The 23,834-nt window shown below is 38.4% G+C and overlaps 1 protein-coding gene, 1 non-coding gene and 1 pseudogene across 2 annotated transcripts in view; all 3 read right to left on the bottom strand.

Annotated features, from left to right (window-relative positions):
- The window catches only part of TERB2 (telomere repeat binding bouquet formation protein 2), a 28,286-nt gene extending 8,064 nt beyond the window's left edge, over positions 1–20,222 (bottom strand). Inside the window, exons 1-6 of the mRNA XM_075531489.1 lie at positions 20,152–20,222; positions 19,967–20,048; positions 16,983–17,122; positions 14,770–14,831; positions 9,289–9,374; positions 1,411–1,499 (exon numbers count right to left, since the gene is read on the bottom strand). Of these exons, the coding sequence (XP_075387604.1) occupies positions 1,411–1,499; positions 9,289–9,374; positions 14,770–14,831; positions 16,983–17,122; positions 19,967–20,048; positions 20,152–20,215 (523 nt within the window). The 5' untranslated portion in view covers positions 20,216–20,222. The remainder of the gene's footprint in view (positions 1–1,410; positions 1,500–9,288; positions 9,375–14,769; positions 14,832–16,982; positions 17,123–19,966; positions 20,049–20,151) is intronic.
- LOC142426974 (U1 spliceosomal RNA) lies at positions 1,629–1,792 on the bottom strand. The gene has a single exon (XR_012779824.1). It is a non-coding gene; the product is annotated as a U1 spliceosomal RNA (small nuclear RNA).
- A 2,997-nt stretch (positions 20,223–23,219) lies between the features above and the next one.
- Positions 23,220–23,333, bottom strand: LOC142426956 (U4 spliceosomal RNA; annotated as a pseudogene).
- Between the last annotated feature and the right edge of the window lie 501 nt (positions 23,334–23,834).

Raw genomic sequence — 23,834 nt, 5'->3', positions numbered from 1 at the left:
GCTCCTGATCTTAGGATTTAAGTATTTCTACTTAGTTCATTATCCTTAGTTCATTCTTAGTTCATTATCCTTATTCATAGTCCAGAATTGTTCCTGGGAGTTCCAACACTAATTTTTCTACTTTATAGCTAGGTAGCAATTTTCTTTGTTTCTCTGAATCTCAGCCCCAAACTATACACAAAAGCTCACTCTCTCTCTCTTTTTTTAAAACAAAGGTTCTTGATAAAAGTGCTTTTTAAAACGAGAAGCTGATACCAAGGGCTCAAGTAGAAAGAAAATGTTTTGAAAATGATGATGGCAACAAATGTACAACAGTGGTTGGCACAATGGATGGATGTATGGATTGTGATACGAGTTGTAAAAGCCTGCAATAAAATGATTTTTAAATGCTTTTTACAGTCTATTTTCTATTATTCAAATGAACAAGAATAAAAATAACAATAAGTCAATGGCTAGAATTGGTAGACTAGTTACAAATGGTAATTTTGACATAGTTAATGAAGAGGAGAATGACATATCATTTAAAATAATAGTTCAAAAGCTTATAGCTTTCTAATGTCTATATTTTTAAAAATTAACCTATACTTTAAAAATCATTTCCAGTGGCTCCACTGAACACTACCCAGAGAGAAGTATCCAGTCAGCACTGTACAAATCCCAGTAGTCACTTTGTTATTGGTTCTCTTGGCTTCAGCCTCTCAGTGTAAGTCTTAGCTACCTTTCTTCTCTTTGTGCAGGGCACTAAGGTGGGAATCCCAAACAATGAGTCGTGGACTTGTGGGTAATCCACAAATGGCCTCTGAGCACCTATGAGCTTTTCACATTATACAGTTGGTTTGTGCTTTTTGTGTGCTGGAAAAAGGGCCACTGGTTCATCAGATTCTCGAAGGAGACTATCATGGGGCTGTCCGTATAATTTATCTTCCATCTTGAGGCACTACAGAGTGAGGCTTGGCACCAAGATAAGAAGCATAAACTGAGACCATCTCAAGCAAAAAGGGACATGTGTTCACTTACCTAAAAAACCAAACTCACTGCTACTGAATCAGTTTCAGCTCATAATGACCCTATGGGCAGAGAACTGTCCCTACTGGTTTCTGAGGCTGTAAATCTTCATGAAAGCAGAAAGCCTCATTTTTCTCCCCAGTAGAGCAGCTGGTGGTTTCAAACTGCTGACCTTGCAGTAAGCAGCCAAACTCAAAATTCACTAAGCCACTAGGATGGAACTTGTCACTGGGTCAATTCTGCAGTTTAATTTATTTATTATGGAAATGATGCCCTTCCATTACCATGTGTAATAAAGAAACTCCTACTTGCTAGGCATTTGGAATATATTAACAGTTTTATTCTATATCATATTTCCTTATTTCTTCCTTATCGGGGTTTACTCTATATTTTATTTTAAAATACCTGTTACCATGTTGTTCACTGGATAATTCTGAAGAGGGAAGTACATCTGTTTTTCTACAAGCGGAGTCTTTTTAAAATGATTTTCTGTGCTGTAAAATGAAACATACCGAAAATTATGTTTATATTGGTTTGTTTGCTATACAAATGATAGCAAATTCCAGGCAATATATATAGCAATTTATGGTTCCTTTGTCAGACATCAATCTTTTTTTTTTTTTCAGGGGAGAGCGCGAACGCAGTCCCCCACTACCACAAATTATGCAGTCGAGTTTCCCACATTTGGGGAAATCGCAGGGGTCAGCACATCTGGAGTGCAATGGATAAGCCTCGCCCTGGGAAAACCACCTTCGTGATCATGGTATCTCCCCTGCCAGGTAAGTATAGACATCAATCTTATTGGGTAAAAATATTGAATATGAACTTCCTTTGTGCTTCTAAGTAATGTAAGGATGCATATAAATATTTTTTGATACCTTGGCCACATCACCAAAGAAATATTTATTGAGCAAATAAGTCTTTTTCTCAATATTCTTGGAAGCAAAATAATTCAATAAAACCTTGTAATTAGACAAAGACACATAGATAATCTTAAATATGCCAAAAAGGAAATATACTAGAGTCTATTTAAAAATGATCATAGCGCTTTTTGTCCTCGAGCAGGAAATAATTGGAACTCTATTAAGGCATACTTCTATACTTGGCCACAACAAGGAATAAATGATGTCTTGGAAAACCATGGAATTCAATAAGATTCTGAAGTTGCCTTTTAGGTTTTTATTAAAAGAGTGAATTATGTTTAGTTTGGCTGTGTAATGCAATGAACACTAATAATAATTTTTAAAATGTTAAGTAATCTTTACTGGGAATATCCTATTTTCTTTTTTTTAAATTTTATGTCATTTGTTTTATTCTTGATCACTTGCCACTATCTTCTTAAATAGTCGCATAAGGGTGGAAATTAAGAATTAATCTGTCTCTATTCCTGGAATCATCCGATGCTCAGATAAATGACAGAAAAGTTTGGATACATTGAATGGAAGAAAGGAAAGTTATATTGTCATTTTGTATTTTATCAGAAATCTTGAAGAAGAAGAATGCGGAGCAAGAACTACTGAATCTTCTATTTTCTGACTGTACCAAATAATAATGTTGACTATATCTAGATGACATATAACCAATAGCTGATAATATATTATAATACAAATGCATACAAATTAAAATTTTTAATAATGAAAAGTTATTTTTTTCTGAAAAGTATAAAATTACACTGAATGATAGTAAAGGTTTTATTTTCAATGTTTTAACAATTAGAATTCATTTAAACTCTTTCAAGAGAAACTATGGCTCAGTTAGAATGGAATCCTTTATATAAAGCAAATTAATATTCCCATTAAAGTCAGGGACTAAAGCACAGATACACGTCATCATAATAATAATTTATCCTGACTAAAAATTCTGGTTAAGAGATAAGAGATGCCGGTGGAGGTCGGGGTGGAGGTGGAGGAAGAAGCACTTAGTGAAAGGGAAGCAGGAAGGCTTCCATTATTTACACATGGTACATTTATTCACCCTGAAAAACAAGAACCAATTGAAATATTCCTAGAATTCTAAAGAATTCCAAGTGGGTACATAGAAAACAAATATTCCTCAACTCAATAGCTTTCATGTATGCCAGCTGTAACGAGTAGCAACCAAAATGGAAAAAGTGATCCAACTTGTAATCACAAAAAAAACACCAATATCTAGAAATACGACAAAAAAAATCTGTGAGCCTACAAGGGTAAGTAATAAAGTATTGTTACTAGGGTTCCAGGTCATACATGCACAGGTTTATTCCAAAACATACAACGTGTTTCAACACGGCTCTGTAATCAGTACATGACTGCAGACAGCTCTGTCAGAAACACACTTGCCTCAGTCTTGTTAAAGTGCCTTAAAAAAAAAATATTCAAACAGGCTTCCCAAATGCTCTGCTGGGCCAATCAAAACAGACAGACAAATCACTGCCACAGAATCAATTCTGATGCATAGTGATCTTATACAGGGTTTCCAAGGCATACATCTTGATAGGAGCAAACAGTCTCATCTTCCTCCCACAGAGTGGCTGGTGGTTTTGAACCGCTTTCCTGTGGGTATCAGTTCAAAGCTTATCCAACAGTGCCACCAAGGGTCCATCAGCTGAAGCAGTACATTTAGAGCAGAGAGGCTCACTGGGTGAACCATTGAGGCAGTTCCAACTCAGACAGGGCAGATAGGACAAGGGCAGAGCTGCCCCTGGGGCTTCCCAAGACTGGATCCCTTTACAGGAGTAGGAAACGTCATCGTGCTCCCTCAGAGCTAGGTGGGAATTTCAAACTGCTGCTCTTGCAGGGAGCAGCCTAAAGCCTAATCGCTGTGCCACCAGGGCTCTTTCAGAATGCTATGGTGCTATCTTTTAATCCACATTGACAAGTTGTCCTGTGGCCGTGGTCATAGGGTGCTCATGGGAGCTTATTATGCAGAAGTTTGAAGAAAATTCAAAACTACATTGGTGGAGAAAAAAAAGGTTAGGCAATTTGTGCTCAAGAAAAATTTTCCTCCACATGACAAGGTTCAAAGGTAGCAAGGTCTGTCCTATAAGAATTGTGGAAACCCTATCCCGCCCACCATACAGTCCTGCGCTTGCCCCTTCAGACTTCTTTTTGCTTCCCAAATACAAAGATGCTTAAAAAGGAACACAAGAGGGATGTACCAAAATCTTTGTGGGAAGGGTTAGAGAGATGGAAATATCACCTTCAGAAGTGTATAGACCTAGATGGAGAATATATCGAGAAACAATATTTACATTTTGATAGTTTTAAAATAAGGGTTTCTATGATTTTATAGAACTATTTTTAACGTATTCTTGCAATAAAGATTAGAGCAGAAACACATGAAACAGAAAAACAATAGAAGGAATCAGCAAGACAAGAAATTGGGGGCTTGGATGTGAGGGTGATCTGGCTGCGACATCTGTCACCCCATTGATCGCCAGGGTTGATTCGGCTGATCTGGCTGGCTAGGCGGGTGTCCCCTTCCTCCCTCACCGCTCCATGTGCGTCCCTCCCAAAGCTGCGGGCTCGGTTGAAGAGGACGACCTTCCCCAATAGAAGGAAGACCATCCTTCGGTCAAGGGTATACGAGTAGCTGCGCTCCCCTGCTAGAACCTCCAAACAAGTCTCAAGAAGTTGGGGGCTTTGTGACAAAACTATCAAAAATATAAACATACATACTTTTTGACCTGCTAATTCCCCTTTAAGGAATTACCTTACAAGATACACACATGCAACATGATATGATTACAAGATTACTCTGAAGTTGATAGCAAAACAGAAATGAATTTAAATTATACTTATTTAATAAGTTTTAAGAAATCAAAAACAATACTATATAGTACGAAATTTCAAAAGCTGTGTATGCAATGGTATAGAATGTATTTAGGTGAATTATTACAATAAGGCAAGATGCAGAAAAGGGTTTATGATTTTGTACTACTTGTGAAAAAAAGAAGAGAAGGTATATTTATATGAATATGCTAGTACATAGACTTGGGTTCAAAGTTAACTCTACTACTTGAATACTAGTAAGCAAAGTATTTATTTAGCTCTCTGAACCTGTTTCCTCTATTGTAAAATAAGGATAATGATATTATCTATTGCAAAAAGTTATAAAAATCAAATGAAATACTGGATGTGAACTGTTTGACTCATAAGTATGTGTTTTTTGGCAAGTGGCCAATAACTAATTCGTCACGGAACACGCAAGTATTCAATATCACTAAGCACTATCACCAGTAGTATGCCAACAAGATAAATTATCAAAGGTGGGTAGGGCCAACTTCTACTTTATCTATGTTCACACAGCACCCTCTGGTGGTTCCATAAAGAAAAGCGTTCTAGGTAGACACCGTTCATCACACCTTTTGTCCCGTTTTGTTTGTTTCATAAGATCATTTTATTGGAGGCTCTTACAGCTATTATAACAATCCATACATCACTTGTATGGAACATATGTTGTCATCACTGTTTTCTAAACATTTACTTTCTATTTGGGCCCTCTTTTGTTTTTGGTTCTAGCTAAGATATACTTCCCCTAGAATTACTTTTAGTATTTTGAAGAAATTAGCCTCTGTCATATATTTCTGTTTATATTTTTGATTTGCTTATGGTTGTTTGTTTTTGCCACACACAAATTTAAAAATACAAGTGATTTTTGGTGGTCGTGTTTATCAATATTTTCCTTTATGACTTGTTTTTTTCAAAACAGATTATTTTAACCCTTAAGAAAATGTGTGCTGGAAATGTGTGTCCCTTTTCATCTTCCATTTAACTACCTACCCTGGCACATTAAAGGACAAAACCAGTCATTTGGTGTGTTCTACATTAGGCTTCTTGGGTTGTGAAGATAGACTTAAGTTACCTGGGGAGACTGCCTCAGCGTCCCTGGCGGAGGATCCTAAGAGAACATAAAGCATGGCATCTCTCTCTCTTTCTTCAGGGGCTGCGTGGCCTTTGCTTTTCTGTCACACACATTTTCCCTTCTCCTCGGTCCAGCAGCTTCGTTTCCTCGGTGTTGTTCCCTATGTAGCTTGCATATGACTTTGACTGTCTCTAAAGCTAAGCTTATAACTAATTAAAAACTCTTTCCATATTTCTTCATATAAATTTCAAGAGAATTAGCTCAACTCATGTTTAGCCAAGCTATCGTGTGCTGGCCTGCTGATTGGAGAAGTTGTCCCTAGGTCTGTTACTTCATTAGCTGTGACTGAGGTAGGGCAGGAGTCAGCCACTCTTCCTACTGATTGAAGGATCCAAGGAGGAGGTAGTGACTTTTAAGAGAGGTTATGGGTGGACTTAATGCGCAGCATTATTTATTCTTAAAATTAGAACTTCAAATTCAACATGCTCAAAATAGAATTCACTATGTTCTCTTAGAAATTCACACCTCTTTCAGTTTCCCTACCTCAGTAAATAATAGTGCCATTATCTACTTGATCTTCTACAGTAGGTGAATACTGGGAGTTGTCCTAGACATTTCTTTCTCTTTCTCCCTAAACTGCATATCAACCACTTACTGTCATCAATTAAACCAATAATTTATTGCCTTGAGCAGATTCCAACTCATGCTGTTGTGTTTGACCCTGTAGGACAGAGAAGTGTAAATATTTACAGGCACAAACAGCTTTCGCCTGTGGAACAGTGGGTGCCTTTGAACTTTTGACCCCATGGTTAGCAGTACAAAGCATAACCTAATACTCCACCAGGGCTTCTTACGCTTCCTACAAAAAAAAAAACAAAACCCTCATAGTCTCAATTCTGACTCACAGTGAGGCTACAGGGCAGGGTTAATTAAACTCCCTTGGTAGGTTTCTGAGATTCGAACTCTTTACAGAAGTAGAAAGTCTTGTTTTCTTTCCCTCCCTCCCTCAAAGCAGCTGGTGGTTTTAAACTGCTGACCTGAGGGTTAGCAACCCAATGCATAATCCACGACACCTTTTCCTCACATGGCACTTTGTTACATACATATTGAGTTTGGAGGACAGAAATATAAATCTTCCTCAGTAAGTATTGGACAAGAAAGGTTATATTGGGAAATATGCATGTGTTAAACATGGATGACGTTGGCATCGGCCTCCTCTGTAACTTCAAACGCGGGGAAAAGGAGGACCGAGATCATCAGCATCAGCCACCCAAGGTTGATTCCTTTAAGGTGGAGTTCAAATAGGCCTCCATCCTCCAAATTCTTACTAATTCTTACCCCAACCATCCCTCTCTACTACTCTGCTGGGTTTGACAATTTGTTGCAAGGGTCACTCAAGAACTTACAAACCGCACCCACAATTAAGGGTTTGTTAGGAAGTAACAGGTTACAAAGGAGCCTTGATGGCACAGTGGGTTGTGCATGGAGCTGCTAATCACAAGTTTAGCCATCAAAACCCACCAAGCACTCTGCAGGATAAACGTGAGGCTGTCTCCTCCCATAACAATTAACAGTGTCACAAACTCTAAGTCGTTCTACTCTATCTTACAGGGTCAACATGAGTATGAATTGACTCTATGGCAATGGGTTTGGTTTGGACCAGGTTAAAATTCAGTCAGGAATGCTCAGAATACAGTTCTTCAATCAAAACAGTCTCCCTTCAGTCATGTCTACAGGCATACTTCTCTCCCCTGGGCTTGTCCCTTTGCTGGCTTGGACAAGTGTTACGAAGCTCTTTTAACTCTGTTAATAGGTGCTCAGAGGCATTACCAGCAAACCTCCTGCCCAAAGACACTAAGTGTTCTTGTTCCATGGGCTGGGAAGCCCACTGCTCAGTCTTCTCCTCTTGGTTCTGCTGCCCCTGCTTCTGCTTCTTGCTGTCTTCAGTGTTACAATTGTCTCCTAGATCGAGTAGTTCAGCACAGGCTCCAAAGGATGCTCTCCGCTGGCTTTTCTTTCTGGATGGTGGTGAAGACCTTTCTTCTACCTCTGGGATGGATCAGTTTAAGCCTGAAAGGGCAACGACCAATTCCTGTGCTAGTGTTCTAGATGCCTTACTTGTCTAATCCCATGAGGGTGTCATTCACCTTATTTACATGATCAGCATGATATCTGATCCCCTTACTGGGCCACAAGCACCTCCTATTGGCATAGTTCTCTCCAGTCACTTGGTGTGAGTGAAAAAGACTATGGCTAGAAGAACCATAAGTAATTCATTGGCCCACAGGTGTTTTATAAAGTTTGGATGTTAAAAGTGACAAGTTCTGTCAGGGAAACATTCAGACTTTTCCTCTATGTTCTTTCTGTATTTTACACAAATAGTCTATCCTGCTACAATGTACATTTTTTTGCAGCATGTATCTGTTCACATACAATTTGTAAATGACATCTGCATCACATGAACATGATGATGGTTCATGCATGATTTTTCCTAGCACACCACTCTGATGATCAAGAACTAACAGCTACATCAAAGTCCATTATCATGCCTGAATGTAACAAGCTACTGTGGCAGAATGCTGGTAGAATCTCTACTTGATGCTCAGCCTTGCACTCTCAGCCTCCGCCTTCAGTTTCAGCGTGGCCACTCGCTCTATCTTGGAATTACTTGTCTGCCTCATGATCACCGCTACGTAGACTCTTATCTCTGAAGCCTCAGGCTTTTCTTATAGGCAACTATTAGCTAGCTAGCTCTTCTACTCCTGCTACTGGCAATTTAACACATCTTTCGAAAATTGTATTAGTAGTATCACAGTTTTTACTGTTGTTTTCAGTGTTCAGTTTACAAAAACCAACCAACCATGTAAAGACTTAGTATAGACTTCTTATCAACCCTATTTCCCCCATAAGTCCTTTCATTGTTTTTAGGGAGCTTTCTGCACAGCACAAGAGCTTTTAGTAATGCATACTGTTTTGTAGAGAAACAATTCTCTTTATTTTTAATTCTTCGTCATGCTGCATTGTGTTTATGCATCTATTTTCTTCAAGAGTGAATAGTTCCTTAAAAATAACACCAACTGCTTTGAGAGTGATTAGGGCAAAGAATGTACGGATGTGCTTTATACAATTGATGTATGTATATGTGTGGATTGAGATAAGAGTTGTATGAGCCCCTAATAAAATGTAAAAAAAGAAAAGAAAAAAAAGAGAAAGAAAATGATTAGGGCAAAGAATGTACAGATACGCTTTATACAATTGATGTATGTATATGCATGGATTGCGATAAGAGTTGTATGAGCCCCTAATAAAATGTTTTAAAAAAATAACACCAACGCCTTGTGACTTTCAGTGTCAACAGTTCTTCGCATGATGCCAGACATGAAGTCAATTATCAAAGACTGTTTATCAGAATGGAATAGCAATGAAGTATGTTATTAATACCTTTTGGATACTTCTTTGTTATGCTCTCTTACTATGTCACAGTTTTCTTCAATGGTGTCTTTTTCATTGGGTGTTACTTCATTATGCTGTGGATGACAAAAGAAATCACATTTAAAAATCAGCACACCAATGATCTGACCAACAATAGTAAAACAATAAAGACAGGAAGTAAACTGACTTACATCAAAACCATAAAAATTTTATATAATCAAGCTTATTCAACCCACTTTTGTGGGGGGGAAATCTTAGAAAATGTTATATGCACATAATTTATACACAATACTATGTTCTTCAGTAGTACATGAGGAACAAAGATCAGAATTTTTAAAGTATTAGTTATGGTGTATTGATAAATAAAGTTTTTATTTTATTCTCTTTCCAGTTTGTGGAATTTTCCCTAAAATAGGAAAACTTTTTCTTAGTCCTTAAAAAATAATGAGATAATAAAATAAAATAATGAGAAACAAGTTTTAGTAATTTAAACTTTAAAAAAATTCTTAAGTAATTTTACACGTCCCAAGAGCTACAAATGAAAATGAAGCATGCTGTACAAATGATGTTTTCCCCTTCAGAATTAAAGTAGAGGGGCAGTGCCATAAATTACCATCCAACCATAGCCTTTTGTCAATCTCACCAAGTGATGTGGTAGGACTATGTAAATATGAGGCTTTTGTGGCCCACCACAGGGACTGGATAGCTTACTAATAAATGTATATAAGGGACATGGCACCTTTGTTTGATCTTCATGGATTTCTTTTTGTGTGTGGGATTTCAATTTTCCTAGATTCATACTTCATATATATTCCACATTCTGGTTTCTTCTCTTTTTGAATCATGCCCCACCAGCAAATGGAAGTCCTTACAAAAGTGACGTGGAAGCATTGTCTGAATTCTGGAGGAGAATCACCAGCCATAGGTCAGATCTCCACCCTCCATCTTCTTTACCCTGTTCTGGTACCAGCCAGCCCTCCCAGAGCATCCTTCTTCCTGCTCAGTTTATCTATTGCAATGGGCACACTGAACTCAAAGTCAATGCAACGCTCACAATGTAAGGTTTATTAGGGAAGCTGACAAGTTATAGTCATGTACCAAAAAGCACCAATCAATGTTCTAACATTTCAGGAGGTAGCATATGTGCTAAAGGAAAAAGTCCAAGCTGCACCGAAAGCATTAGCCAAAAACAAGGTTCTGAGGATTGAATTGATGGAATACCAATTGAAATGCTTCAACAGGTTAATGAAGCACTGGAAACACTCATCTATAACAGGAAATTTGGAAGACAACTACTTGGCCAACTGACTGGAAGAGATCAATTTTTCTACCCATTTCAAAGAAAAATAATCCAATAGACTTCTCAAATTATAGAATAATATCTTTGATATCACATTCAAGTAAAATTTTGCTAAAGATCATCTAATGGTCACAACAGGTCTGATTCAGAAAAGGATGTGGACCAAGAGATATCATTGCTGATGTCAGATGGATCTTGGCTGAAAGTGGAGACTACCAGAAAGATGTTACTTGTGTATTATTGACTGTGCAAGGCAACGGACTGTGTGGGTCATAACAAACCATAGATAACCTTGAGAAGCATGGGCATTCCAGAACAGTGCACTGTGCTCATGCAGAACTTGTCATGAATCAGAGGCAGTTGTGGGAACTAAAGAAAACACTGCATAGTTTAAAATCAGGAAAGGTATGTGTCAGGGTTGTATCCTCTCACCATACTTATTCAAGCTGAACGCTGAGCAAATAATCAGAGAAGCTGGCATATATGAGGAAGAGTATGGCATTAGGATTAGAGGAAGGCTTATTAACAACCTTCAGGGTGCAGATGATACAACCTTACTTGCTGAAAGTGCAAAGAACTTGAAGCACTTGCTGATGAAGATCAAGGACTGCAATCTTCAGTAGGGATTACAACTCAATGTTAAGAAGACCAAAACCCTCACATCTGGACTAATATAAGTAACATCATGATAAACGTAGAAAAGCTTAAAGTTGTTAAGGATCCACAATCAGTACTCATGGAAGAAGCAGTCATGAAAACAAAAGACAAGTTGCATTAGATAAATCTGCTCCACAAGACCTCTTTTGAGTATTAAAAAACAAGGATATTACTTTGAGGATTAAGGTGTACTTGACCCATGCCATGGTATTTTCCATTGCCTCATATGCATGTGAAAGTTGGATATTGAATAAATACCAAAGAAGAACTGATGTATTTGAATTGTGGTACTGCAGAAGAATATTAAAAGTATCATGAACTTCTAAAAAGACGAACAGATGTCGTAGAAGAAGTACAGCCAGAGTGCTCCTTAGAGGCAAGGCTGACAAGACTTCGTTTTACATACTTTAGATATGTTGTCAGGAGAAACTAGCCCCTGGAGAAGGACATCTTCTTTGATAAAATGGAGGGACAGCAAAAAAGAAGAAGAGATGGACTGACAGTGGCTGCAACAATGGGCTCGAACACAGGAACAATTGTGAGGATGGTGCGGGACCAGGCAGTGTTTCGTTCTATTGTGTACAGGGTCCCTATAGTCAGAACGACTCCATGGCACCTAACAAGTTCCAATAAGGTAGTATCAGAGGACTAACTGTCTGATCTGTGGTCTTTGACTTAGTAGCCTCTTGGCCTTTGCTCTGCTGTGGCAAGTGTTACAGATCTCTTTTAGCACTGAAACAATGCCCTAAGGACACCCTAATCGGTGAGTCCGTCTCCTGCCCATCACTCTGTCTCATGGTTTTGATGTTGCCACTGCTGCCCCTGCCATGGCACTTTGCTCATGGCTCTTCTTATTTTAAAAAAATCATTTTATTTATGGCTCTTCTTTCTAGATAGTTGTGAGAATCTCTAGCGACTCACTTTATACCCAGTAGAATGGTTCATCAAGTATAAATATTCTTGGCACTTTGCATGCCACTCTCTCACTTTTTATTTTTGCTGAACCATCTGAAAATAACTTGCAGATACCATGTCACTCTACTTCTTAATACTTAGTAAGCAACTCATAAAAAATATACTCTTCTGGTGGGAAAAGGGGAAAAATGGGTAGCGGGGTCACGGGGCACTAACCCACCCAAGGGGAGGGTATTGTTTATATCTCCACAGGGAAAGAGGGACCAGACTTTAACCTAGTGCTCCAAGATGGGAATGCAACATGCCGGCGTGGAGTAGGGAACCAGTGGAGAGGTCTGAAGGGCCGGTTCCAACTTTGTGAACACCTGCCTCTCCCCCCAAAGAATTTATTTCAGAGGACAGCACTGAATCTGCAGCTCCAGGAGAAGGACATGTCTGATGAGAGCACACGGGAGCAAATGAAGGGGGAGGAAGAGAGAGTGGAGCACATCCTGGCCCACCAAGCCTTGAGGATGATAATCCTGCTCAGAGCTGCCAATCCACAGAGAAGACCACACGGCCGGCCGCACTATGAGACACGATATCCCTCACTGACCCATAGGTCTACAGGGTACAACAATGGAGACACAGTGTGGGAATTCTGCCCGATCTGATCCCGCCACACTGAGGCAAAACACTAATGGGGTGCAACAGATCAGCAAGGGAACAGAGCAACAAAGTCCCCAAGGAATACCAAAAATAGACTTTGGGGTCAAAGCTTGGTGCCCCAACAGACTGGACCAGAAAACACTCCTAAAGGGCAACAAATAGTCCTTGAACTAACTACAAGCTTTTCTTTCGTGTTGTGTTTTGTTTTGCTTTGTTTTTCATCATTTGTTTATTGTTGTTTCTGTTTTATTTTATTTTGTTGCTTGGTTTTGCTGTCTTGTTTTTGTGCATGTTATTATCTCCGCAGGTCTGTCTAAATAAGATAGGCTAGATGAACAATCTGGAGGAGAAAACAATGGAACCAACAGTTCTGGGGGGACATGGGAGAGGGGAAGGAGAGGGGAAAGGTAGTGGTGTTAACAAACCGAGGGACAAGGGAACTACAAGTGATCCAAACTTAATGGTGAAGAGGGTGTAAGGAGGCCTGGTAGGGCGTGATCAAAGGTGATGTAACCAAGAGGAATTACTGAAACCCAAATAAAGACTGAACATGATAGTGGGACAAGAGGAAAATCAAAGGAAATAGAGGAAAGAGCTAGGAGGAAAATGGTATTTATAGAGGTCTAAATAAATGCATATACATATGCAAATATATTTACATATGAGGATGGAAAATAGATCTATGTGCATATATTTATAGGTTTAGTATTAAGGTAGAAGATGGACTTTGGGCCTCCACTCAAGTACTCCCTCATTGCAAGAATACTTTGTTGTATTAAACTGGCATTCTATGATGCTAACCTTCCCAACAATTGCTGAAGACAAAGCAGGTACATAAGCAAAGGTAATGAAGAAAGCTGATGGTGCCTGGCTATCAAAAGATATAGCATCTGGTGTCTTTAAGGCTTGAAGGTAAACAAGCGGTCATCTAGCTCAGAAGCAACAAAACCCACATGGAAGCACACCAGACTGTGTGATCATGAGATGCTGAAGGGATTAGTTATCAGGCATCAAAGAACAAAAAATCTTATCAATGTGTGCTCACCTTCCTGATACGATTGCTGAAGACAAATGGGTACATAGCAAATGAGGCGTAGAAAGCTGATGGTGCCCAGCTATTAAAAGATATAGCATCTGGGGTCTTAAAGGCTTTAAGGTAAACAAGCGGCCATCTAGCTCAGAAACAACAAAGCCCCATGGAAGAAGCACACCAGCCTGTGCGATCACGAGGTGTCGAAGGGATCAGGTATCAGGCATCATCAGAACAAAAAAGCATATCATTGTGAATGAGGAGGGGAAGTGCAGAGTGGAGACACAAAGCCCATCTACAGACAATTGGACATCCCAAGAAAGAGACGAGCCAGTCAGGGTGCAGTATAGCACCAATGAAATATACAACTTTTCTCTAGTTCTTTAATGCTTCCTCCCCCACTATCATGACCCAAGTCTACCTTAAAAATCTGCTAGACCAGAACATGTACACAGGTACAGATAAAAGCTGAAAACACAGGGAATCCTGGGCAGATAAAACCCTCAAGACCAATAATGAGAGCAGCAACACCAGGAGGGGAAAGGGAAGGTGGGAGGAGAAAGGGGAAACTGATCACAATGATCTACATATAACCCCCTCCCTGAGGGATGGAACAACAGAAAAGTGGGTGAAGGGAGACATTGGTCAGTGTAAGACATGAAAAAAAAATGTTATAAATGCTCAAGGGTTCCTGAGGGAGGGAGATAAGGAGGAAGGAGAAAAAATGAGGAGCTGATACCAAGGGCTCAAGTAGAAAGAAAATGTTTTGAAAATAATGATGGCAACAAATGTAAAAATGTGCTTGACACAATGTATGTATGTATGTATTGTGATGAGAGCTATACAAACTCCCAATAAAATTATTTTTTAAATAAATAAAATAAATTTGGGGAAAAAAAGAAAATGAGGATACTAATCAAGTATGCCAATTCATTCTTACCTTTTCTATCGAGGAATGTTGGTCTTGTTCCCAAATAAATTTACCAATCTTTCTTCTTATTTCTGTGATAGTAAGAACAAATCCAATACAATTTTTTTTTTAAAAAGGCAACTTTGAAGAATTTTCTGAATTTCCCTTAAAGTCTGGAATTTCTAGGCTGGTGTTTTTTCGAAGTTTGTTGTTGTTTGCTTGCATCAAAATCACCTATGATACTTATTTAAAATGCAGACTCTAATTTGAAATGTAGAATTAGATCATTGAGGAGACAGTAATTTGGATTTCTAAGAAACTCCTCAAAAATTTTTTTTCCTCAGAAAATTTTAAGGCAGCATGAGAATTACTGTGTAGAGTTTTCCTGCTGGAATACATATTTTTATCAGATGTCAATGTCTTTAGGCAAAGCATTAATAAGGAAAACAACTATATAGTCCAAGTAAAAATCGTTAAATTCTTGAACTGGTAGAGCAGAGGTTTTTAAGAATTAAAATAATTTCCTAAAAGTGGAAGAATGGGTAACATGCCTACTAAGCACAGAACTGTACCATCATTACATGTCAATGGTCTCAGAAGTGTATCCACAGTAGCCTACCGGAAAACAAAAATGTAACACCACTCTGCTTATGCTGTCTAATAGAGCTGCCATGGGTGCATGTGAAACCAAGCATTTGAAATGTGACGCTTGACATTTATTTCATCTATTTATTATATCCTTTTTAATGTAGAAAACTTAAAGTTACATATATGCCTTTCACTTATGACTTACACTTCTACTAAACAGTATGTGGCTCTAGGTGGATTAAAAAGATATGTACTTCTTTAATTTTAAGAAGCATGCTTCCAGGCTTCCACTTAAATCATGTTTTAAAATGTTTCAAATATATTTTAATGTAAGATAGTAAACTCAATGGCAGAAATAAGGACCATAATTCAAAATCATATCAGATAGATATTCTATAATATAAGCTTCCTAAAGATAGGAACTGTCAGACTTTTATGCAAATAACTCTTTTATGATATATGTATGTATATACATATACTTCAAAATAGATACCCCTTTGCACATTAGTTTCTTACATGCTATGATTTATGTAGGCATGTTATACGTGAAAAAAGTGAGTAAATCAATTCTCCCACCTAGTCACTAATTTATTTGCATAAGCACTTAACACAGTTACATAATTATGCCTTACCAGCACATCAACCATAGACAGAATTCAATCTTTAAGTAAAAGCCCTTTTATGGAAACATTTTCAAGTATTATTTGTTATACTGTTTATTGAGAACTCAGGTTCAGCTTTCTTTTTTTTTTTTTACAGATTTATTGGCACATAATCGATATCTCATACAATTCAGTAATTCAATAATATCAAGAACTGTACAAGCATTACCACAATCAATTTTTGAACATTTTCTTTCCGACCCCCCCAATCTCAATCAGTTCTAATACTTCCTCCCTCCTCCCACACTCATTGTTTGCTCCTGAAATCCCAACCCTCCCTTATCTCCCATCTCCCAGTCTCTCTTTCTAGTGATGTTACATAAGGCAAAATACTGGTCTATAAAGTTAGGCCATAAAATACAGACAAAACCTCGACAATATAGCTGGATAAGAATGAGTGTTCCAAGCAAGGGAAATTAGAAGAACACGTTTCAGAGATTCCGTATGGACTTGTCCTTCCTACTTGGCAGGGGTGTTGGCATAATATGAAAGTACTTTCAAGAGCTTAAAGGCCAGTATAAATATATAAGCTTATTATCATAGCACAGTTTTAAATACTGGAAGAATTTCATAAAAATAATGAAAAATTTAAAATTAGCATAAAACACATTTACTGAGCATAAATACTCATCACTTCAGACACTTTCAGATGTTATTTCATTTAGTCCTCAAAACAACCCTAGAGGTTTAATAACTTGCTAATGGTCTCAAAGTAGTAAGTTTTGGCTCCCACCTAGCCTGTGAGCACTGTAAGGCCAAGGTCTGCATCTAAATTCAGATTTGTTACACAATAGTTCAATGAGTACGTGAATAAATAATTTAACAATAATAATGACAACAAAAGTCAGGATATAAACCCAAGTCAACCTGATCCAAAGTCTGCTTTTTCCACTTACATGATATTAATCTATGACTGAGACCAAAGAGCACCAATTGGGAACCTATAGCTGAACTACACCTTCTAACAAGGACTGGTTAAATAGCCTTGCTAACCTTTTTGCAGGCAGGCAGGAGGAAGGATGAAATGGCCTAAAGGCACTGAGTTTTTCATGTCAGCATGAGCTACTGCAGAGAGATAGTAGGCATGAAAAACGGTAGCTTTATCTTCTATGTAATCAAGGCTCTGGTAAATTCTAGGAGAAATAAAGAAAGTCTTTTAGTTTTAGAAATAAGCTTGAATATACTCAACCTATCAAGTCACTTAAGGGAGAACTGTTCTCAACTTATACACATTTATACTGTTCCCTCTCCAGTCCCAGCCCCTGCCTGACCCTATCCCTGTGGGCCCCCACCCACAATGGTATTATTAGTTTTTGGTCTAGGTCTAGGCAAATATCAGCTTTAGAGATGTTGTTAATGATCATATGACTTTAGAAACGACAAAACAGTATTATCTTCTAGATATCAAAAGCCCTTGAGTTTCACCCATAGTCATTGGTACAAAGAGAGATCCATTAATTCTTTGGTGAAAGAAAGGGTTGCGATCAAGGAAGCCTTCACACAGAAGGCAATATTTTTCCGTAGTTTTTAAAGGAAAAAAATGATAGAAATAAACGGAGAGATATTACAAGAAAACGCCTAAGGTATGCCTGAAGGCACACTCATGAAAAAGTGAAAGGTTTGGAAGCCCTCTAGTAATAATGTAAACTTTATTCTAATACTGAATCACTTCTGCTTTAGGCTACACAAGACACCCTATCTCAAATCTAACTTAAGGAGGACATTCATTAAGTCTTAAAAGGGACAAATACACAAACATCATCTGGATGAAGGGAGGCCATTAGCACGAGGTGATAACAGTGTCCAAGGATTCAGTCAGGAAGCTAGTTAAATAGGCACAGAATAAAGGAAACTGTTACAAATTCATGTTTGGTGGCAGATCGATACACCGTAGTGGCAAGTAGGACTACAGAATCAGGAATTGGGATCATGATTGGGACACGTACATTGCAGATAGAAGAGTTTATAAGATTGGCCAGGGTCTATCCAAGGCAGTCAGAGAACACTGATAGGGCGCGACTCCTGCCTATGGTACCCTAAGTGGCACCAAGGACACATCCAGGCAAGGCCCATCCAGTGACTGCCTTTACCTGGGCTGGCTGGAGAGGCCTGAAGGTAATCCACTTCCCAAGGCACACTGCCTGAGGGCAAGCTTACCCTTGACTAATGATCAGAAGCCATTCAGTGGGGGCTTCATCTTTGTGGGGCCTCTGCCAATGAATTTTGGGTTTTCACTATTATCTACAACCTTCTGCAAACGGGGTGCTCAGAATGTAAGCTCTAATACACTTTTCATCCTTCAGAAGGCAATAATCTAAGAGACTGATATTTCAAATACTAGTAAAGGTTTCAAGAAACTAGAACTGATACATTGCTTTTGGGAGTGTAGTATGATGAGTTCTGGTGCTTAGTGCATTATTTGTTGGGCTGCTAACCTAGAGGTCAGCAGTTCTAACCCACCAGTCACTCCTGGAAAGATGAGACTTTCTATACTCTCTAAAACCTGCAGGAGAGGTTCTGCTCTGTCCTATGGGGTAACCAGGCATTGGAATTGACTTGATAGCACTGAGATGTTGGAAGACAATTTAGTAGTATCTATTAAATTTTAAAATGTACATGTTCTAAGACTCAGCACTGTTCCCTGCCCATATAACTGTACTGTGGATATGAAGACCATATTTTTTTCAGCACTGTTTATAAGAGAAAAATTGTAAATCTATGTCTACAAACAGAAGTGAGCCCAAAGTGTCATATTCCTATAATGTAAAGCCAGTAAAACAGAATGAATTAAAAAACCCAGATGAACCAAATTACAGCAACATATGTACAAATAAGCTTGATATAACTGATGTATGGATTGTTATAAGAGATATAAGAACCAATAAAGCGATTTAAAAAAAATGAACCAGAGCAACTTGTATCAACATAAGTGACACTTGAACACACTGATTAGAAAAATCAAATTGTATTTATAATTTTTGCTGGAACTTCAAAAAATTCATAGAAAATGGAATTTTAAAATAATAGAATATTTCCACAAACTTTTTGAAGCTCCCTCTTGTTCAATATAATTTTTGCTCATTACAAAACAATCCCACAAGAACACAAGTTACTCTTTAAGGGTATCCATGTATACATGCATATAAAAGGATATTTATTTTTTAAATGAAACAATTCATAGCAACAGTGCTTGTGGGAGAGAATGAATCTGGGATCGAAAGACACTGACTTTGTTAGGCTTAAAGACAAAGGTTTTGTTAGGTTTACATTGGGTTTTTGTCTTTAAAAACAATTTACTAGTATCTACTAAATCTTACACTGAAGAGAAACTGAGGAAACATTAACAACTGTCAAATCTGGGTGAATACTCAAGGATTTGCTATTTAAAAAAAATTGTTTGCTATTGTTATTTGAACTTCCTTAAATTTTATTTTTGTTTCCCAAACTCTGAAAAATAAAAAGGAAGGGAAAGCATAAGTACCTAGTGATCTGAATTCAGCTTGACTGGACTCAATCTGTGGCTAATCAAAAGAAAGGGACAATCAGGATGCTGGTTGGCGCTGAATTGTGTAAAGGTAACAATTAGACAGGTGCATGAATCAGGTGGTCCTAGGTGGGCATTCGACATCATTTGGGTGCCTATTAAGATGGTGGTACTGAGTCCGGGTGCAGAGCCATAGAGAGATTTATTTCAAATATCCGGAGTCTGGGAGCCTTCCAGGTGCCAAGATGCCATGCCATCAGACAGCTGGAAACACGGGAAGAGAACCTAGGGCTAACCAGGGCCCAAGGTCATTGAAAGGTTATCTTCCCAACCCCTCCAGCAGCATGTCCCCCGCCCCCACCTGGAGCTGGAACCTTATTTCCAATCTCTTCCGATTACCAATATTTATTGATAGCCCGTAAATTCCATCCCCCCTCCCCCCATTCTTGGCTCATCGTGACACAAGGGCCATTGCCAGGGGGCTCTCGGGTACCTCAGCGTGTCTGGGTGAGAGGCGTCACAGCTGAATAAAAAGTCGGCGGCCTCCGGGCCACTGATGGTCCCCCCTTCGGCCACTACGGAGGCAAGAGCACATGATGAGCTGCGTAGGCAACTGGAGGCCAACAGGCGAGGGGGCTCCCTCACCACCTCTCCCTCCCCTTCAACCCAGCCTCCTACCCCAAAGCGCCCTCAGATCCGCGCTGACGCTGCGGCAGAACCAACCCCGCCTCCCTCGGAACATGGCGCCCGCCTTCACCGAAGGGCACGCCGGCGGGGACAGGGAGGCAGAGCGGAGCTCGCTGATTGGTTCCAGGTTGGAGCAGAGCTCGCTGATTGGTTGTAGGTTGGAGCCGAGCTCGCTGATTGGTTCTTAAGAGCCGAGGCGGGAAAGGCCGAGTCACTGAGGCGAGCGAGAACTACCAGACGACGACGACCGCCTCGCCCCCACGTGTGAGCGTTCAGCTCTGCGTGGCAAACCAACCACTGTTACCATGGCCACCGGGCCGACAGCATCCAGTGCCCGCGATGTTTTGAACCGACTCCTTTCTCAGTTCAGTTACACATGTTTCCATTTTAACCTCCTAAAGATGATTCACCAACAGTCAGAACCATACCATTGTTGCGCCTAAATAACAATAATTCTTTAACAAAGTAAAATATCACGTGTCCACATTTCTAAATTTCTCAAAATTATCTTTTTTACAGCCCACCCTGTTTCACTTACATTAATTTTGATAAATTATATTTTTCTAGTGTTGGCTCCATTTAATTTAAAATGTCAAGATCTTTCATGTAAAGTCCTTCATAAAATCTTTCACTATCCATTTTAATGTCCAAGAGTCTGTAGTGACAGTTCCTTTTTCGTTTCTGTTATTATCTGTGCCTTCTCTCTTTTTGTGTTGTAGTCTCACTAGAGGTCAATGTTACTAATATTTTCAAAGAGTAAACTATAAACTTCTGGCTCTGCTGATACGCTTATGTATTTCTTTTCTTTCTCATTAATTTCTGCTTTTGATAGTTTGCTTGGATTTATGTTGTTCTTTTTCTAATTTATTGAAATACATGATTGGTTTTCAACCTTTTTTTGGGGGGGGTTGTTTGTTTTTGGTTTTTTTCTTAGCATTTTATTAGGGACTCATACAACTCTTTTTTTTTTGCAATGGAATGGTTTTTTATTAAAAGATCATTTTATTGGGGACTCTTACAACTCTTTTTTTTTTCAAAGCTACATATTTAATTAGAAACAAAAAACGTTATCACCTTCAAAGTACTATCCATTGCACTTCATACATTTGCCAAATCTGTGATTCCATTCTTGGAAACATTTTTTCAAAATGATCTGTTTGGATAGCTGACAGCAGCCCCCTTTTCTTTTTTTTTTAAATTTATTTTAACAATTTATTGGGGCTCATACAATTCTTTTCACAGTTCATACATATACATACATCAATTGTATAAAGCACATCTGTACAGTCTTTGCCCTAATCATTTTTTTCTCTTTTCTTCTTTTACATTTTATTAGGGACTCATACAACTCTTATCACAATCCATACATACATCAATTGTATAAAGCACATCTGTACATGCTTTGCCCTAATCATTTTCAAAGCATTTGCTCTCCACTTAAGCCCTTTGCATCAAATCCTCTTTTAACCCCACCCTCCCTGCTCCCCCCTCCCTCATGAGCCCTTGATAATTTATAAATTATTATTTTGTCATATCTTGCCCTGTCCGGCCTTTATTTCTAATATATGTGTGCATGAATCAAAAATGAAACCGGTTGTCAGATATTCATGGCAACCCCATGGGAAACTGTTTCATAGAGTTTTCAATGGGTGATTTTTTTTAAGATAATTTTATTTGGGGCTCTTACAACTCTTGTTACAATCCATACATCAATTGTATCATTCATATTTGTACATATATTGCCATCGTTCTTTTCTGGGCATTTACTTTCTATTGAGCCCTTGGGATCAGCTCCTCCTTTTCCTGCCCCCCTCCTCATGGTCCCTTGATAGATTATAGATTGTTATTATTTTCATATTTCACACCGACTGCTGTCTCTCTTCCTCTCTGGTTTCTATTGTTCTTCCCCACTCAGTTGCTGATCTTTTAGGAGATTTCCAGGTCTTTCTTTCGAGGCACTCCTGGTGAACTCACATCACCAACCTTACAGTGGTCATACATTTCACTCTGCAGTCTTCACTGCAAGTTTTTGAGATGTAAGTTTTCATTATCATTTAATTAACAATATTTTCACATTTCCAATAAGTTGTTGTTTTAACCTATGGATCATTTGGGATTCTTGAAAACATCCTCAGTGTAGGGAAGGATGTTTTTAAAACAAGCCATTCTAGAAGTAACCATGAAAGAAAAAATAAACTTGATGACATTAAAATTATACACTATACACCAAAATCACCATAATTGAGTGAAGAAGAAAAATAAAACAGTCACAAATTGAGGGAACATACTTGCAACACCAATAACCAACAATGGATCAGTAATCAGAATATATCACCTCAGGAACCGGTAAAAGACAACCATTCCAATAGAAAAAATGGGCAAACATGTGAATAACATTTCATAGGGAAATAAACTCCAGTAACCGAATCATTTTTGAAAATCTATTCAACTACAAGGATAATCTGGGAAATGCAAACTAAAACGACAATGAGATACTTAAATTGGTAAAGACACAGCTTAATGAGAACCCCCAAAGTTCCTGGGGATTTCCATCACTGACCATTTCAGCATTATTTAGGAAGGATGATGGTGCACGTGGAGTCATTCATCATGAGTTGGAATTGACTTGATGGCAGTAACTTTAGTTAGGATCCCTAGAGGCACTCTTGTTTCCATGCACCAGTGGACAGACACCGCATGTTAAGACAACATTATTACTAATAGTTTTGTGGGGTTTTTTTGTTTTGTTTTGTTAAGGCACTAGAAACAACCTTTATCTATCAAAAGTAGATTGGATATTTAAATGATGGTATTGTTATACAGAAGAAGTCCTTGCATGGCACAAGCAGTTTGTGATGAGGTGCTAATCAATAAGTATCCGCGCAAATCTCCCCAGCCAGCATCATGAAGAAACCCTGCCCATCTGCCGTCTTAAGAGGAGCAGTTCTACTCTGGACCACATGGAGTCTCCACGACATTGATGGATACACCTTTGAGTGGGTTTTCTTGTTTCTTGTCATACAACGAAATGCAACATTATTTTTAAAAGCCAAGGAAGACATACAACATGATTCCAATCATTTGAAGTTCCACAGTCATATTTCTGTTTCAATTAGCAGTAATCGCGCCTCGGATAAACCTCAGTGGCTGCGATATTGCCACTGCGCAAAGCTGACAGTCATATTTCTATACATATGTAGTATAGAAAAAAATTAATGAGCACATTTTTAGGAGAAACATGTAAAAATTTTAAGGGAAAAAAGTTCAGGAAAAGCATCGATTAAGTGATTGCCTCAGTATGATGTGACACATATAGAGAGGTCGTGAAAGGTTTGGTGTTGTTCTAGATCCAGCACCTTGGTGCTCTGTGGTTCATAAGTGAGTGATTTAAAAAATATATTATTCTTCACATACTACACATACTCTTAGGAAAATGTTTTGCAATTGAATTTTTAAAATATAATCAGGGAAACATGTTGATTTATGAAATTTAAAAAGTTAAAAGATTTTATTGGGAACTCTTACAACTCTTGTTACAGTCCATACATTGACTACATTAGGCATGTTTGTGCATATGTTGCCTTCATTCATTTCTAGACATTTACGTTTTTTAAAAAATTTTATATTTTTTTAATCATTTTATAGGGGCTCTTACAACTCTTATCACAATCCAT

Source organism: Tenrec ecaudatus, chromosome 14, assembly GCF_050624435.1.
Source record: "Tenrec ecaudatus isolate mTenEca1 chromosome 14, mTenEca1.hap1, whole genome shotgun sequence".
In the NCBI taxonomy this organism is placed as follows: Eukaryota; Metazoa; Chordata; class Mammalia; order Afrosoricida; family Tenrecidae; genus Tenrec; species Tenrec ecaudatus.
The sequence above is the reverse complement of the archived record's forward strand: the minus strand, read 5'-3'. Positions and strand labels throughout refer to the sequence as shown.